Below are 17,425 nucleotides of genomic sequence, written 5' to 3' on the forward strand. Positions count from 1 at the left end.
TATTTAGGTTTGCTTCCTAAGAGTTGTTTTGGAGCCTCCTGGACTATGATAACATTTTAATAAATTCTGTAATACTAGTCTGTTCAGTAATTTCTTTTGAGGCAACTTGTGAATTGTACGGTAAATACAAAGGAATCCAACCATGTATTAGAGGGGATATTCATGACTGCTGCAAGTTTCAAAATTTTCTAACCAAGCCAAATCCCAAATTACATTAGTCTCTCCCATAAAATCCAGAAAAATAAAAAGAATACATTTAATACATTCACCAAAATATTCATGGGGTCAGAATTTTCACACACAAAAGCTGAATTAATTAATCAGTAACCAGGATGCCCAAAATTATGCCATAAATTTCAATCTGAAGCTTCATCAACACATGAAATTGAGATGATTAATTTTTTCCTCTCTCTTCACCTCAAAATTTCTAGCAAATAATCCAGGCAGTGACCCCAGCGCTACTGAGATAGCATGAACAACAGAAAAGTTGATGAATTTGTCAAGATCAAGTACTGTGCCAATCAAAGCAAGCAACTAACAACCCCCAGATTAATTTTCTTGTATAATATATGTGAAATGACAACATAGATACACATCACACACACACAAACTCACACATGCTCACATACATGCCCCAAGAGAAAGGAACAAATTTGTTAAATGGTTTGGAGTGTGACAGGTGTTCCCCACCATGATGTATGTGGCAGAGTATCTGGCATCAAGTTTCCAAACCAGAAACCCATACAAAACCGGATCTAAAGAGGCAGTTTTACTGCCATACTTGACAGAAGATTGATGATGAGCTGACATTTATTCAGGCAAGTCTGAACCACTGCTCTGTCAAACAACAGCACGTTCCTAACCCCCTGCACTGTACAGTCACAAATAAAACTGGATAGCTAGAACCCACACTGGGTATTATTTACAAGTTCACGCATTTAAAAAGTCATAAAACCAGCTACAGATAAGAAAAATAACTATCAGAGAATTAAATTTGTGCATGCAAGAATCTCCATAGGTGGATATGGAACCCATGACAAGTTCTTCCCAACTCTCTTCTCAGCCTCGTGAAACTTATGTGGGCCCTATTGACCAGATGGGGTTAAGTTGGGGACTGAAAAAGTGTGCTACCTGTTTCTAGCCATAGCCACCACCTATGTGGCAGTACCTGTGATTAGCAGTGGGGGCTTGGTGCTTTTAGCTTCCTGATGTCACCTCCAGATGGTCAGATGACCTTTAGGAAGCTTGGAGCTGAAAGCAGCACCCGTTCAGCTCAAAGACACTGCCTGGCAAGATTCACACAAACGACTTCTGCATTATGCACATTCAAGCCACCTGAAGACTCCACCACTCAACTGCTGCACACAGTCTTTGTGGGGCTTGTAGCTGAAAGAGTACACAATAAGCTTCCACCACAAAGCACTAGCAGATTATTTGGCTAGTAGACCCCACAGATCAATTACTTCTTCAGGGAAGTCAAGGGCTTCCCAAACCATGTCATCCACCACAATGTACCCCCAGAATGTCATTTCAGATGCATCTCTCATCTTTTAAATACCAGCTCTGCCTTGACTGATTTAGGGTTTATCTTTATTCAGTATGAGGCCTGTTCACATATCCTGAACAAAAAAGAAAAGCCTACAGCAATGTAACGACTTTGCTATTGAAACACTAATCTAGTTTAAGCAGTGGGTAGAAGAGGTCATGCAAACTGTTCGTCCTTTATGAATATGATCAATGTGATATATCCCAACAAGGGATGGCCCTTAAAACCCTGCCGAAACATAAAGCTTTTCTAGTGACTCCATCCTCACCCAGCTCCAAGGAAATAAAAGAAGGCAGAGCATATAGAGGAGGAATGGCAGACAGAGCATCAGGGATGGAGATTCTTGGGTCTACAAGGTTTTTCCTTGGTTGGCTCCTACTTGTCCCATGTCAAGATACAAACACATGTTAGATCTGTTCTGTTTTCCCCATCCCATATTATGACGACTGTCAGACCTTGCTCACACAATCCTAATTACTACTTGGGGCACACTTGAACTATAACTACACTTTTGTGCTATCTGTCTGAATGTTTTTTGTATTTGCTCTGCCTGATCCTGGGACGTGCAACATTCTTCCAGTTGATCCCACTAGTCCCTGCAATTCTATCTTCCTGCTCCATTGTTCATAGCTTGATCCTTTCTGCTTTTGGTCTCGTTCAAGCTTCTACTGATGTCTGGACATGTGTACTAGTTTCTTTTACTGGCTAAAGATTTGTTTGAAACAGTGTTATTTTTATTGAAATTTTTACATTTAAAAATAACATTTCCCAAATCCCAGTAAAGGTTCATATATCTGCTATCTGCTGTACCAATTATACAACTAATGTAATTGTCCGGGCGCAGCCACTACACCAAACGGGACGCCCGGACTCCCTGACACTGCTGGTGGGCCAGGAGAGGCAGGGGCAAGGAAGAGCCCCTTGCCCAAACCGAAAGCGGCCCGGAGACAGCGGCAACGGGCCTCAAGGAGGCCTTGACGGCGGCAGAGGCCAAAGCGCTGGGCAGCGTGCCAGCCCCCACCACATCAGAGGAAGAGGTGGCCTGGCTGGGGGCGTGGCCGATGGCCTGGGAAGCACCGGAGGCCGTGATGGCTGAAGAAGCCTGGATGCCCAGGCTGACGGCCGGGGAGGCGCTGAGCGAGGCCCGAGGAGCCACAGGCTCTGGGAGAACCACCCCAGAGTGAGCATGCCTCTCATTGCCAGGAGTTAGAGGCGTGGCAGCTGGCATAGCTGAGGCTGAATGTGGGAGACAAAGGCAGCCTGAAGCAGCTGGGATGAGGAAGGGAAATGGGAGGGAAAGGATATAAGGGGGTGGCAACGAGGAAGGGGGGGAGGTTGTTGGTGGGTGGAAGGGAAGGAAAGGGAGGTGGAGGGTATGAAGAACAAAGGAACAGATCAGGGGGAGTTTCAAGGAAGGGGGAGTGAGAGTGGGGTGAGAAGGAAGGGGTGTGGGTGGGAGGCAAGCCCTATGCCCAGCCTCATCCTGTGAGCAAACAGGGTGGGAGAATCCCCCAGACGGGTCTCTGCCCTGTGAGGCAACAGGGCTGACAGCCGCATGTGCTTCTACCCAGATCCTGTGCGTGAACAGGGAAGGGGAGGAGGGGATAAAAGCCAACCCTAGCGGAGACTATGGAGGCTGAGGGCTGCTGCCCAGGCAGGCGCCCTGTGGGCACGGTTGTTTCTTGACCCCTCGGGCCAACTGGAAGATCTAACGTCTGGGGCAAATCACCCCCAGGTCAGGGAAGGTGGGAAGGACCAACCGCCCGAGGGCGCTGGGGAGGAGGTGGACCGCTACAGTAATCAAAACTTTATTGCAATCGCAAAACATTAGATTAATAATAATAAAAAAATCAATTACTGTAAGACCACAGCTATTTTTAAGCCCTACATGTAATCTGCACAAACCTCTGGCCATGGAGGAAGGTGGTAGCTGCATCTGAATAATAGCTAAGCTGAATTTATGTTTGCTTTGGATTACAGGCACTTAGCCTGAATGAGCTGAATAGTGACAGCCAAAGAGGTCTTGGCTTGGGGTTGTCAGCCAGAGTTGATCAGAACCTGCCAACGATGTGTTTCCTTTCTTCATTTAAATTATATGCTTTGAATGTTTTGCATATTGGAAATGACTCGGGTCCAGGGATGGTGCTAGACTCTCAACTGCCCCCAGCAGCGAGGCTGCGCCTCAGAAAGAAGGGCAGGGCAAGGCAATGGTCTTTGTTCCGTCCATACCTTGGCTAGTCTTGGCTGCTGGAATTCTTTGCCCTGACTGCACCACTTCCATCTGGCAAATACTGCTTGTCTCCTGAGGCCCCTGCTGCACATGCAGAATAATGCACTTTCATTCCACTTTCAATGCACTTTGCAGCTGGATTTTACTGTGCGGAACAGCTTGCTAACCATTGTGAAACCATTGTGAAAGCATTGCTAACCATTGTGAAAGTGGATTGAATGTGCATTAATCTGCATGTGCGGAAGGGGCTCAGTATCTTCAGAACAGCATCCATACAGGAAGAAGAGACAGAGGAAGTTCTTCCCAACACCACCACACATGCTCTAAGTCTACTGTGGACCAGTTTCCCAAAGTCCTCTTTTTTATAGCATTCCAAGCACCAAGGCTGCCAAAGAGGCTCAAACAGACTATTTAACAACAACCTCAAAACCAACTATGATGTAAACAGAGAAAACACAGAGACACCTTCTTATCATTGAGGAGATCTTAAAACGAGCAAGAAGCTTATTCATGACAGATATATACACTCATATATATGAGCTGCACACACACACACACACACACACACTCTGCTAATGGGGTATGCCATTAGCAGGGCACCGTGGAAATAAAACAGAGGTTTCTTCTAATCATTTCCAAGTCATAACCACGAAAGGAAATCAGGTGACAACTTCCCACTGTGCTACTAAAAGTGAGAGGCTCTACATTCAGGAGGCGAAACAGATATTACAGTAGGAAGTGACAAAGGCACAAAGGATATGGCTGAGTGGCTGAACCATGCCACAAACGCTGATTTGTGTTCCCAGTGTAATGAATCCTTCCTCTATCAAGGGAGTGTTAATTCACCTTGCTTTCAGGATCTAGAAAGGTATTAAATCAAATTAATATCTGGTCTCCCCATACCGTTTTGTACATACAGATGCAGCATGTGCAAAAATCACTTTGACTGCTGTTTGTGAAAATGCTTGCAAATGAACATGCCCTCCCTCTCCCTCTTTTTAATCCATTGCAAGCAGGATCAAAGAATGAACTCTTTTGTACTGTTGGCACGGGTGCCGTATAATTTAAGCTAAACCTCCAGCTTGCTCAAGTAAGGCAATCTCTCTTCTTTTCCCCCTTTGGGCTGGATAACATATGGGATAACGGCTAGTTTCCCTTCTAGTATGTGGAAAAAGAACTAAAGGCCCATAACTGGAAGGGAGAAGATTTACAAAAACATATCCTCCCCAGAAATGTTTCCTTTTTGAACTTTTACCTCGGCACACTAGCCAAGTAAGTCACAAGTTTTCGAAGGTCTTCTTGTCTTATTCTATCGTGATTGCTGCGTGCTGGAAATGTCAAGATGGGTCCTCCTCGTTTATCGCGGCCACCTGCAGAAAAGGGAAGGATTGTTAGTAAAGTAAAATCAGGATGCACATTATGTATGTGAGCCAAAGTGATCAACCTAAAACTACTTAGATTTCTCCTAAAGGCTTGCTGTCATGTCACAATACTTAAGTGCCATCAAGTCACAACTGACCCAGGGGTACTCCAAGAAGGGGTTTTCAAAGCAAGTGAGAAGAAGAGGTGGTTTGCCACTGCCTTCCTCTGCAGAGACATCCTTGGTGGTCTCCCAATCAAGTAGCAACCATGGTTAGTTAGCTTCCCCGATGTGACAAGGTTGGGCTATACCATTCCATTTTCCCTCCTGCACTTCACACTACTCATGTAGCAAGAATGCATGGATGGTAATATAGGAACTGTCCCCCACTTGTACTAATGTTCTAGAAATATCTGTTTAATGGTTCCTGCAAACCATTATTAAAACTGTTGCAGTGCTAGGTTTATCAGCAGAGGCCAAATAAATTCTTGGGGGTAAGGTAAAAATGTACAACAGATCTACAGCTTCGGTGAACAGAAAGCTTTTCTGTGCCCGTATTCAAGCCACCAGAAATTACTGAAATCTCCCTGGACCTTTTCCAGGCGACATCCAGTTATAACAGACATTTTGACTTAAAGAGCTGTTAATCAAAGCAAGCAGCCTGTAGCAAACAAAATTAAGGTTCAGCCAAAGAGGGAAGAACTTTCCCATGAACATTTGTAGCACTACAAAATGTGTTAAGACTAAAGGTTAAAAGTGTCTGCTTTTTCACAGCAGCAAGCTAAATCTGAATTGGACTGCGTCACCATCTTGCAGGATACATGGTCCCTGGGGCTAAGAACACTGTTGTATATTTGTTTGTTTGTTTATTGCTGTCAAGTCTTAGCTGAAGTATGGCAACCCCATAGGGTTTTCAAGGCAAGAGACATTCAGAGGTGGTTTGCCATTGCCTGCCTTTATGTCGTGACCCGAGCATTCCTTCAGGTCTCCCAGCCACATACTTCCCAGGGTCGAGGCTGAGAGTGTACGACAGGCCACTCAGTAGGTTTCCATGGCAAAGCGAGGATCCAAACTTGGATTTCCCAGATCCCAGTCTAACACTCTAACCACTACACATTGCTGACTCTCTTGGGCTCAGGTAGCACTAAAACTATTGTGGAAAGGGGAAGCAAAAAGTTAGAAGAAGCAATAATGTAGATGTGTGTTTTTTTTCCTGAGAGAACATTTCAGGGGCCGAGAAACCAACCTCTTCATGCTGAAAAGTGCATATTTAAAGATTCATCACAACTTTTAAATAAAATCCTTTATTTAAGATCAGTTGATCTCTAGCAGCTGCTTGAAAAAGCACTTACATGGAGGCTGGTGAACATGGAAAGGTGTTTGTAAAACAGTTTGCCATTAGTTTCAACAGTTTGCATCTTGTCACCATAAAATGCTAGTTGGGAGGGGGTGTTTTCAATAAGGTAAGTGTCCAGAGAACAGGGAGCTATATTCACCATGCATAGTCTTTCCAACTCTGGCTTGGGAAATTCTTGTAGATCAGATGGGGGTGAGCTGAGTTTGGAAAGGGGAGGGAACTGAGGTGGCTGTGATGACAATGTGTCTATCCTGGCTGGTAAGAGTCTTGGGAAGACAGGGCGTGACTCTTCTAGGGGATACCTGGAATTGACTCCATGCCTCTCTAGGAATCGCTAGAAACTCTATGATTACCATAGAGTCGCTGGCAATTCCTAGAGAGGCATGGCATCACTTGTGAGTTTTCCTACAAGTGATGTAATTATGTTGTGTCGATGGTGATTTAAAAATTTATTTTCCTCCTGCCAGCCAACAGACCAATGGCGGGCAGTGGAGGCTGCTGGAGGATGGTCTCTAACCATAATGAGCTGGCAACCTTAATCTGCCCTCTGAAGATGCCACTTCCTCCAGGAGACCTGATTTCTGTACTCTGGGAATCACCTGTAATCCTAGGAGACCCTGAGAGTGATAACCCCTAACCAGGCCACAGTTTGCATCTATGAGCTAGTAAGTTTATAAAACCAGTTGAGCTGGGATCCTTTTTAGCATGAAGAAATGTATTTAAGTTCTGAATCATTTAACACAGGGTTCTTACATGCCTTCTCTCTCTCTTGCTCACTCTCTCTTTCACACAAATATATATACCAGAATAAAATCTTATGCATTCCTAAAACATGTTAGTCATGGCATACACTCCCAACGACAGGAATTTTTGTTTTTTATTTGTTTTATAAACAGTCTCAGTGTCTTAAAACTTTCTAAGGGAAAAGTCTTACAAAAAAGGTTCTTACCCTTACTTCTGTAACACACAGTCATTCATTTAAAGTTGAATTATAGGTTACATTCACACTTGTGACTTGGACTGAACAACAGAACTCACGCTCCAGGCAAGCACAATTGTTCAGAGATAATTGATGTTTAATCCCTAGCAATTTACCTTGCTAATGAGGACTTAATCAACCTTTGCATCACCAATAACCATGGAAACCTTGAAGCACAATCCCTAGTTCTAAGTATCCTGAGTAATAGAGGTACTTATTTAGGACTGATTTTGTCTTTTTGGGTATAGTTCTCAGAGTCAAAGCTAACAGAGCTCTGTGTTCAAATTTCAACTGAGCAGTAAGTCTGAAATGAAACTTAATGTTCTCTCCAAGAACATTAAGTTTCAACATGCTAGCTGTGAGAAAGCCCCATATCTATTTTATCTCCAAGTCACTCCTAAATTGATGATGTAGCACACAGGTGTCAAACTCGCGCCCCTCCAGATGTTATGGACTACAGTTCTCATCACCCCCTGCCAGTATCATGCTGGCAGGGGATGGTGGGAACTGTAGTTCATAACATCTGGAGGACCGCGAGTTTGCACCTGTCATGTTATGCTTTTTACATGCGCTTTTTCATATGCCATTTCATATGCCACCAGGTGATTTACAGTGCTATGATATTCACTTTCCCCCCACAGAGCTCAGGGTGACATATGTCATTCTCCCCTCCTCTACAATCCAGTAAACTATGTTAGAGGGAAGAGACAATGCCACTGGGTAAAGGTCACCTGGTGAGTTTTGTGGTGAGTGGGGATTTGAAAGTAGACCTCTGTAGCTCAGGTGTAGCAAGGAGGGAAAGCGCCTGGTGCACCGGTGTGTCCTCCGCCCCGTCCCACCCCGGAACACCCCTGCCACGCCCCGGAACGCTCCACCATGCCCCCAGAATGCCCTCACCACACCCCACAGGGGCATGCACCCTCTTTCCCCCTTGGAGCTACGCCTCTGCTCTGCAGTGCTAGTCTAACAGTCTAACCAGCAGGGCTGCCTTCTGAATCTGATAGATGTTTGATTGTGTTGATTTGAAAATGTTTCAAGTGCCGCCCTAGTGCTTTCAGAATGGCACCCAGGGTGCCATTGGAATGCCCTCAGCTGATTTGTGCCACAGTCGCTGAACCTCAGTTTTCAAATCATGGTATTTAATGACCTTCTCATGTTCTTTTTCATCGCCCCTGATGTCACCAGGTATTGCTATTTCAACGATGGTCACTATCTTATCCTCAATCACTGTGATGTCCATTTGGATTCAAAAGTCCCACAAGATCTTGACCTTCTAATTTTCTATTACTTTCTCTGGACAACGTTCCCACCAGATTTTAGCTGTTCTTATGTTGTAATTGTTTCATAAATTCCATTGGATCATCTGGGCCACTGAGTTGTGACTCTGTAGTCAGTCTCTGCGATCTTTTTGCAGCAGCTGAGTACATGATCTATAGTTGTGTCGGCTTCCTTGCTCAATCTTTACATCATCTGAGCATTGTTCAATTCTGACCTTGATCATATTTGTCCTAATTGTTTGCTCTTGAGCAGCTAAAATCAGTTATTCAGTTTCCTTTTTTAGAGTTCCAGCTATTAACCATAGCCAGGCCTTTTAATTGTTCACCTTGTCCTTGATCTTCTCCAGAAACTGGCCATCCAATGTTTTGTTGTTTGTTTTTAGTCCTCGTTTTAGGCACATTTTTCTGTACTCCTGTTTGGTTCACTGTAAATGGCTGTTCTTCAATCCTGTTCTTGATTTTCATTCAAATAATTATGTCCCACATAATTATGTCCCACATAGGCCGCTGCGGTCAACTGCGGCAGAACTGCTGGTGATCCCTGGCCCTGCGATGATGCGGCTGGCCTCGACCCGGGCCAGGGCCTTTACGGCTCTGGCCCCTGCCTCGTGGAATGCTCTACCTCCAGCTGTCCGGGCCCTGCGGGACCTTGGTGAATTCCGCAGGGCCTGTAAGAAGGAGCTATTCCACAGGGCTTTTGGGGGGGCTGGCCGTGGTTCTATTGCCCCCCACTGAAACCAGAACTAAGCTGCCTTTTCCATCCTGGTAGGGCCCTGATTCCATCCTGGGCCCTGCCTCTCCTCCCTTCTCCTTTGGCCTTTAGACCGGGCGCCTGGGTGTGTGTTTTTACACAACCTTGTTGTTTAATCTGTATTTATTGTTTTAATTGCTGCTGAATTTTAATGAGTTAGATTTTATGTTATATTGATTTACTGTTCTGGAAACAGTTATGTTGTGAGCCACCTTGAGCCCTTCGGGGATGAGGCGGCCTATACATTTAATAAAATAAATAAATAAATAAATAAATAAATAAATAAATAAATAAATAAATAATTGGCCAGCTTTGGGCTGGATAACATATCATTTTGACTTTCAGGAGACAATCTTTTGTACCCCTACTCTTCCTTTTGTTCCCCTTTTGCTTCCAAAAACTAGCCGTTTTTGTTCCCCTTTTGCTTCCAAGTAATCCATGATGTTATCCACTATTATGCTGGTGAACAGTTTGAACATCATAGGCAACCATGTTATTGGCCTGTAGTTTCCAGGTGTTGTCCCTTTGGCTGGATCTTTCTGAATTAAGTATGTCTTCCCAGTTGTTAGCCATTCACCCATTTCATCATTTTGAATGGTGCTTGGTCATTGTTGTGTATAAACTGGTCAGTTATTTGAGCCAGAAGCCATGCACTTGATCATGTCCAGGTGACATCCAGTTTTTCACTTTCTTGACTCAATTTTTAATCATATCAGTTGTTATTTCCAATTCTTGTATGTGTTTTTTTGCCAACGCTTTTCTCAAAATTGCTTCTTCAATTTTTCCAGTGTCTAGCCAGTACCTTCTGAATAATTCTTTCATGAACTTGCTATTCTCTAATCTTTGTTCCTTCATATTTTTCAGGTTGCTGGCATCTGATCTTAGTTTTTTGATATTCTGCTCAGTCAAATTTTCGACTTTGATCTATCTTGGGTTTAGGTGTTTCCATATCCAGTTCTGTTGTGACCACTACAGCCGTGCTGTACATGGGCTGATTGGGTTGTTTAATGGAAGTTAATTCAATTATCATCAGTGCCTTGATCACATCCCTAATTATGGATGCCAGGACTTTTTTGGGCACAGTTTTCAATGCTGGCAGCCATTGTCTTTCTCATTTGATTGCACTTACTTGATGATCTTTTCCCTTAGTTCTTTTTGTCTTTCAGTCAGTTGTTTCCATGGTAACTTTGTCTAGTGGTTGCACTATTATTACCACTCTTGTACTGGCGTTTTCATCTGGCAGTTCTACTATTACATCTCCCGATGTTTTTGGAATATGTACTGTTCTTTCTTCTGGTGTTACAGTTAATTTCTTTTTGCAATTTTTCTAACTTTCTTCCACGTTTATCTCTGTAAACATTTTATTTCGTATGATGAACCTTTGATCTGCCACTTTTAGCTCAGTGAAATTCAAATCTGGATATGGTTGTTTCCACAGTTTGTACGTTCACTTCAAGTATCCTCTTTTTTTCTGGCTCTGAGTTGTAGTAACAGGCCATGATGGTAGGATTTTCTTGCGCAGTATAATTCTGTTTTGTTTTTTTATGGTTGGTCTGCTTATAGCCCACTTGTCAACTCATGCCCAGGGACCTCAGCATGCGACACGGTTCTTGTTAACCTACACAATGCCTGATGCGGCATAAGATTCTTTTGCATTTGTTCCACCATATTGTATGGGTTGGTGGACATTCTTAGTCAGGTTTCTTGTTTGAGACCTGTCTGGCTTGGGAGACTCTTCTGGTAGAATACACTACTTCCAGCAAAGCTCTCAATGTCATCGAAGCACGCAAGCCCCTTTCCTACGACAAGGGGGGTGTCCATGAGGGGATTATTGTTATTAGATTTCTATGCCATCCCTCCCTTTCTCTGGATTCTGGTTAGAACTTACACAGCCATCCCAGACTCTGGACATTGGTACAATTTTATTGGTTTTGAAATTTACATCATTAATTGTAAGGTTTATACCAGTTGCATTGATTGGTGCCTTTCAAGGCAGAAAGGTTAAATATGAATGTTATATAATAATATGTATTTTTTACATTTTATATCAACATTGTTATTATTAAATCAGGTTAGTTCCCATCCCCTAATAAATTAATGTTGTCATTCAGACTGATCTTAAAGGCACACTAGCAGGATCAGTAGAAAAGTTTGCAACCCCAAGCTGAAGAAGGGCTCACCAATTCCATAGATCTCTTCTTTACAAAAGATATTCATGACACCTTCCCATTTATTATTTAAACTGTCTTGTTGCACTTACTCTAGTCCAATAAAAAAGTCACAGCATATAATTTTAAAAGCATGTTGGCTGATTGGATTTCAGCAGATATACAGGACTTGTCTGTGGCTCTGGGGGCTACTCTGGAAACCTCTAGCAGATTGCATGAGAATGAATTCCAGTCTGGTTTTTATAATGTTTCTGAAAGAACAAAATCCAGGTGGGTGCAAGTTTGATCCCACTCTGGTTTTACTGGCAGTAAAAGAAACCAGCTGAGCTTAACGAGTCAACATATATAGCCTCATTAACCCTGATCAAGCTAGTTACAGGAAAGTCTTTAAGGGTTCTTTCAGACTAGAAACAGGTGGATCTCTTTGAGGGCATCTGGAAATAACGCAAAGACAAGGGACTGTACTGTAAATATTATCTGCTTCGTATTATGGATATTGCTCAAACATATGCAGAGGATACATGGCCAAAGCTCCACCATCTACTAACTTTTCTGTTAATCACTTTAGCCTGTGAAAGAAGACAGAAACCCAGAAGATATTTCATTGCTGGTTTGACTAAGAGACTCTATGCACCTACACAAGGCCATTAATGTCTGGATGCAGACATTAATGGCTAAAACAACAGAAAAAAGGAAAAAGGTGTAGCGGAACAAGCTAATCAAATTAAAAAAACCCTACTACCCCCAAGCTACTGGCTAGTGAAAAAAACTACCAATAATAAGATGGAGGGTCAGTCAATCCACATTTGAAAGTAATGGGTAGACCTGGCCTCTGCCTACCCATTTCTTCTCTGTGGCAGGTAGATCAGCCTTTCTGGGGGTTGGTTTACCAGCCTTGGTGTTTGGGTAATGGAGGGAAGAGGTCACAGGTCACAGATGGGGCGGGACTGGGGTAGAACAGGCAGGGGGTGGAGCCTGCACTCCTTGCTGTATTGCACCCATTTTATTTGTACATAAAATGTGCTGTACTGCTAGTGTAAAAATTTTTGTTATATCCCCTGCCTATAAACCATCCTCTAGATTAAAAATATTATAAATGATGTATTAATATTCATGTTTTCCTGCACTTCAGCTGTGATGCGCGCAGAGTTAATTCCCTTATCCTGACAGCCCATGATTGGTTGTATCTGTTCTATCTGTCACAGCTCATCACCTCAGCAGGACATGATGGTGTAGTGGCTCGGCATGGTCTCAGCCTGTGCAGCCCGGCTTCTCAGTCTTTTTCCTAGTCTCTGCTGGAATCCTTTTGGGAACAAGCAGTGGCTCCATGGTTATACCAGCACAGAGTTGCAGAGGCACAGACAAGATTATACTCTTAGTAGATGAATGGGCCCTGGAATAGCTGCTTTCCATAAGGCAATGTAAGCTACTAGCATTTCCAGTCTATTGAGCTTTCTGGGTGCAATTGTGTACTGTTTTCCAAATGGATAATTTTATTTTTATTTTTGCAAATGCATGCAAACTGCCAATAATGCACAATTAAATAAGAATTTCATTTTAAATATTGGAGGAATAGTTTTCATATGTAACTTGTTTCACTTTTTAAAAAATAGATCCACATTTTCTGTTGTCTTGAGTTCCTTTCTTTTTACAAACAACCCCAGCTTCCTCCAGACCTTTCTGAATTTCATTGTTGACAACAGACACATTGGTCCAATGCTCAGATCAGAAATATTCAACAAGTATTCAAGCGCATAAGAACTGTTTATTTCCTCAATATTTATACAATGCCACGAATCCACATCCATTTCTAAAAGGGCAACATAAGCAAAAAAAGCAACAAAAAATGACATGCCTGACCTGAGGAACTTGCAATTTCAATTCTGAAAATGTGAAAGGCAAAAGGGGAAGAGAAGCCTAGGGCAAGGGTAGCAGCGTATATGAACTTAGGTTTTGTTGCAGTTAGGACTGAGGACTAGTGGATAAGACTTTATGGCAATAATGGATTTTGAGTTGCAGTTTTACAGAAAACATAGAGAAGAGCTAGGATCATTTAAGAGTTTCTGGGAGGAGCTCGTGACACAAGATAAGAAGGAAGGATTTTAAGGGAGCTAAAGATCTTGGGGTAGGTGAGAGCATAAGAAAAAGCATGTTCATAGAACAGAGTACAATTGGAGGAAAGGGCGCAAAGACAGGATGGAACTATTGAAACCTTTGAAGGTAAGGACCAAGATGCATGAAGGGAGGAGCTAGAGTTAGGATGTATTGACAAATATAGCACCCTGTGGGCAATGAGAGAGGAGAACTGCTTTTCTCTCTGGGAGAAGGTGCTTTCCAACAAGTTGTAGGGTCGAGACCCTTCTACAGAGGATCAGGGCATACAGAATGGCACTTGAACTGAACATTGAAGACAGTTCTGCTTTGGCTGTCAGACAGTGAAAATTCACCCTTTCTGTTTTCAAAGCCACTGATGATCCTTGCCTCTGTCTATTGTGTCTGCAGACAGTTGATGGGCGGTGTAGATGGCAAAGCCGCTATTGAGCTGGCTGTTTCAGAAATGATTGCCTTTTCATGCAGAGACAAAGCACCAAGGCAATCAGACAAGAGCTGTCCAGAGACAAAACACCAAGGCAATCAGACAAGAGCGGTCCACCATCTCTTTTAAGGAACTGAAGAGGGATTTATCGACCGAGGGTAGCAAGCAGTCTTTCAGACTACACAACACAAGCAAATTCAGGCCCAGCTGATATTAAGGAGTAAGTGATTCATGATATGCCAACACACGGTAAAAATTCCCTTTGGAACTAGCAGTTTCTTCAAACCTCAGAGTGAAAAGTTGCAGTTTCTAATGATAATGCCCATTGTTTCCCTTCTTACTACTACTAACCACTCAAGTACTAAATCACTACCCCCTTGCCTCACTCAGCATTATCCCCATGATCAAAATTAACAACTAAGTAACTCAGGGGCCCATGCAGAACTATTGAACAGGATGGCTAAATTTTGTAATCTTTTGTAACCTTGTAATCTTCTCCATCTTTTCCATCATAATGTTTGCACTATTTAGCACTAAGGTCCTCACTTTGAAACACAAGCGGTTAGGTACAGTATTGCACAAAGTTTTAAGCAACCCTTAGAGTCTCTATTTTTATACTTTGAAAAAGTTTGGCAGAGCCCAACCGCTAGAAACAAATGCCTTCACAGTCACAACCAACCTCTTAGTCACCAATTCTACAGCATATAGAAGTACCAGTCTATCTTCAAGGTTACTGAAGGACCAGAAGCTGGACACAGTACATGCAGGTGTTCAGCAGGAAAGTGAAATTTTGTTCACACAACTATTTTAATACAGTAAAGACCACACAATGTGGAGAGGGAGGGTGTGTCTTTACCTAAAACAATTCCCCACCCCAGCTGTCCCTCCACCCTTACCCCTTTCCAATGGGGCAAAGTGGCTTGCTCTGCCCCCCCCCCCGATAAAGGTTGGGTGTGGGGCAGCCCCACAAAAAATCTCCATGTGGAGGGGGGTGGAATGAGCAGGGTGATTGTGAATGGGGCTAGCCAGGTCACACTGCCCTCCTTCCATGTGGAGGTTGAATGTGGAGCTGGCCCCACACCCAAACTCCACATGGAGGGGAAACAGCAGCAGCCTATTTGAGCCTGACTGGTGCCAGGCTTGGCCCCAGTCATGATCAGAATGAAGTCAGCTGCTCTGGAGCCTCTAGCTTTATACTGTTGGCTCCGCCCCCAAGCTCCACCTCTGATGCAGGCTGCAGCTTAGAGCTGAGTCCCAGTCTGGCTCAAATGGGTCCTAGCTGCAACCATCTCCACGTGGAGATTAGGTGTGGCACACCCGACCTCCACATGGAGTTGGGGATGGGGCAGGTGTGGATGGCCCCGTTCACTATCTCCACATACAGATTATGAACTCGGTGAGCTTGTTTAGCGAGGTTGAAAGCGGCAGCTTCACGCCGCTTTTGGGCAGCCAGGATGGTGCAGCTACAACAGCAGCCCAGAGACAGCGTTTTTGCTGCCCCTGGGCCGCTGTATATCGCCCATGCAGAAAGGGCTCTAGTTCGATTGCACCATGTTCCCTTTTGTTTTCTTACAGTAATGCCATTATACTGGCAAAGTTGGGCTGAGTGACCAGGTGCAGAGTAGGAGAAGCTCACTTTTCTGTCATTCATTGTCCAGAGGTGGGATTCAGCCAGTTTGGCCGAATCGGTTGTTAAAAGCCCCCCCACTCCCCCTACCCTGGGAGAGGGAGCGATGGGGCTTTTAGCGCCTTGGAGCCCAGGGCAGGGAGGAGAGCTGTGGCTTGGCTCTCCTCTCCGCCATACGCTCCTGGGAGAGGGAGGAGACTTACCGAGCCAGAAAGCACGGGGGGGGGGAGGTTGGAGGTGACCGGGAAGTGGTGCGGGCTGGCCTCAGAGCCGTGCACCTGGGGGCTGGCTGTGTGGCCTGGGGGAACCTTTTTTGGCCATGGGGTGGCAGCCACCCTGCTGGAGATCACCCAAGCCTCCCAGCCACTGCCCTAGCCCGGGAAGGCCACCGCTTATGATCTTTTTAGATTTAGATTCCTATGAGTTAACATCAAATCCTTAACTCTATGTGTTAAATACCTACTCTGAGAGAATTTCAGTCAGGGACTTGATCTGACTTGAAATATACTGAGTTCAGTGTGAGTTGAAAGCAGAAAAAACACAGACAGCATAATTGGGAGTTTTATTTAGTGGTCAAAGCGGAAGGTAGATTAGTAATGAGACTTTCCACAGATGACCATAAATAAAAGGGGAAGGAACGTATCTTCTGGGTGAAGAAGAATTTCTAAGCCAGATTCCCAATCTGGTATATTAGCATTCTGCTAAGGTAGCTCAGGAAGGAGACTTATATGAAGTGGGTAGGTAACAGTGCCAAGGCTGTATGTAGCCTGTTAAAACCAAAGTCAACATCAGCCGATTAGCCAGTAACATCTTACTGAACTATCTTAAAGTAAAGAGCCTCTCATAACATCTAAGCAACTGAAGAAACTTATAAAGCTTGATTAAGAACAGTGCCTGTGTCAAAACTGATATTTGTATATAGTTATAGTAAATATCACCTGATTTCATCTAGATTGTTCAATAAATTTTACTTTTGTTTGACAAACTTGCCTTAGTTCTCTAGAGTCTTAATAAGGAGTATTTGCCGAAGGGAAAATAGGCTTCACCTTCTGGAGTTCTTAAGGCTAGCAGATAAGTTTTAAATACCACAAACGCTACCATCAAAACAGCTCAATCATAGAAAAGGTGATAAAATGTACCCAACATAGGAGGCTGCCTGAGCCTACCACAAATACTTAGGAGGGTGAAGGAACCTACCACAAAAGAGGGTTCTACAATGCAAACAGAGCTCCATAAACGATCACTGAATCCAACCACTTTTTCCATATCTCACCAACCAGTCAGAAGTTGATAAAAAATACAGCCCACAAATATATCATGCAGTTTCAGAGTTTTAATATTTTCATATGCAAATACAGTCCAGATTCGAACGTTTGGTTTTAATTGGCATCTGAAAAAAATTTAAAGTTTGCAAATCCTGAAAAAAAAATCAAACTTTATCCAGAACCATATGCCATCACCTTTATTTACAGTTAACAACATCAAGGCTGTTTCCGCATGGGCGGAATACAGCATCCCAGGGACGCTAAAAACAGTGTCCCTGGGGAGGGGTTCACACAGCCGCCACTGCTGCGATGCGACTTCGCAATCCCCG

At 43.7% G+C, this 17,425-nt stretch overlaps 1 protein-coding gene across 7 annotated transcripts in view; it reads right to left on the reverse strand.

Moving 5' to 3' along the window:
* The window catches only part of KALRN (kalirin RhoGEF kinase), a 668,527-nt gene that overhangs the window by 389,549 nt on the left and 261,553 nt on the right, over nucleotides 1–17,425 (reverse strand). For all 7 annotated transcript variants that reach the window (XR_007243596.1, XM_048485754.1, XM_048485753.1 and 4 more), the window contains exon 3: nucleotides 5,032–5,146. Coding sequence is in view for 6 of the 7 variants with exons in the window: in XM_048485754.1 (XP_048341711.1) it covers nucleotides 5,032–5,146 (115 nt within the window). In the remaining variant the exon portion in view is untranslated. The remainder of the gene's footprint in view (nucleotides 1–5,031; nucleotides 5,147–17,425) is intronic.

The sequence above is a fragment of the Sphaerodactylus townsendi genome, linkage group LG02 (genome assembly GCF_021028975.2).
Source record: "Sphaerodactylus townsendi isolate TG3544 linkage group LG02, MPM_Stown_v2.3, whole genome shotgun sequence".
Lineage (NCBI taxonomy): Eukaryota > Metazoa > Chordata > Lepidosauria > Squamata > Sphaerodactylidae > Sphaerodactylus > Sphaerodactylus townsendi.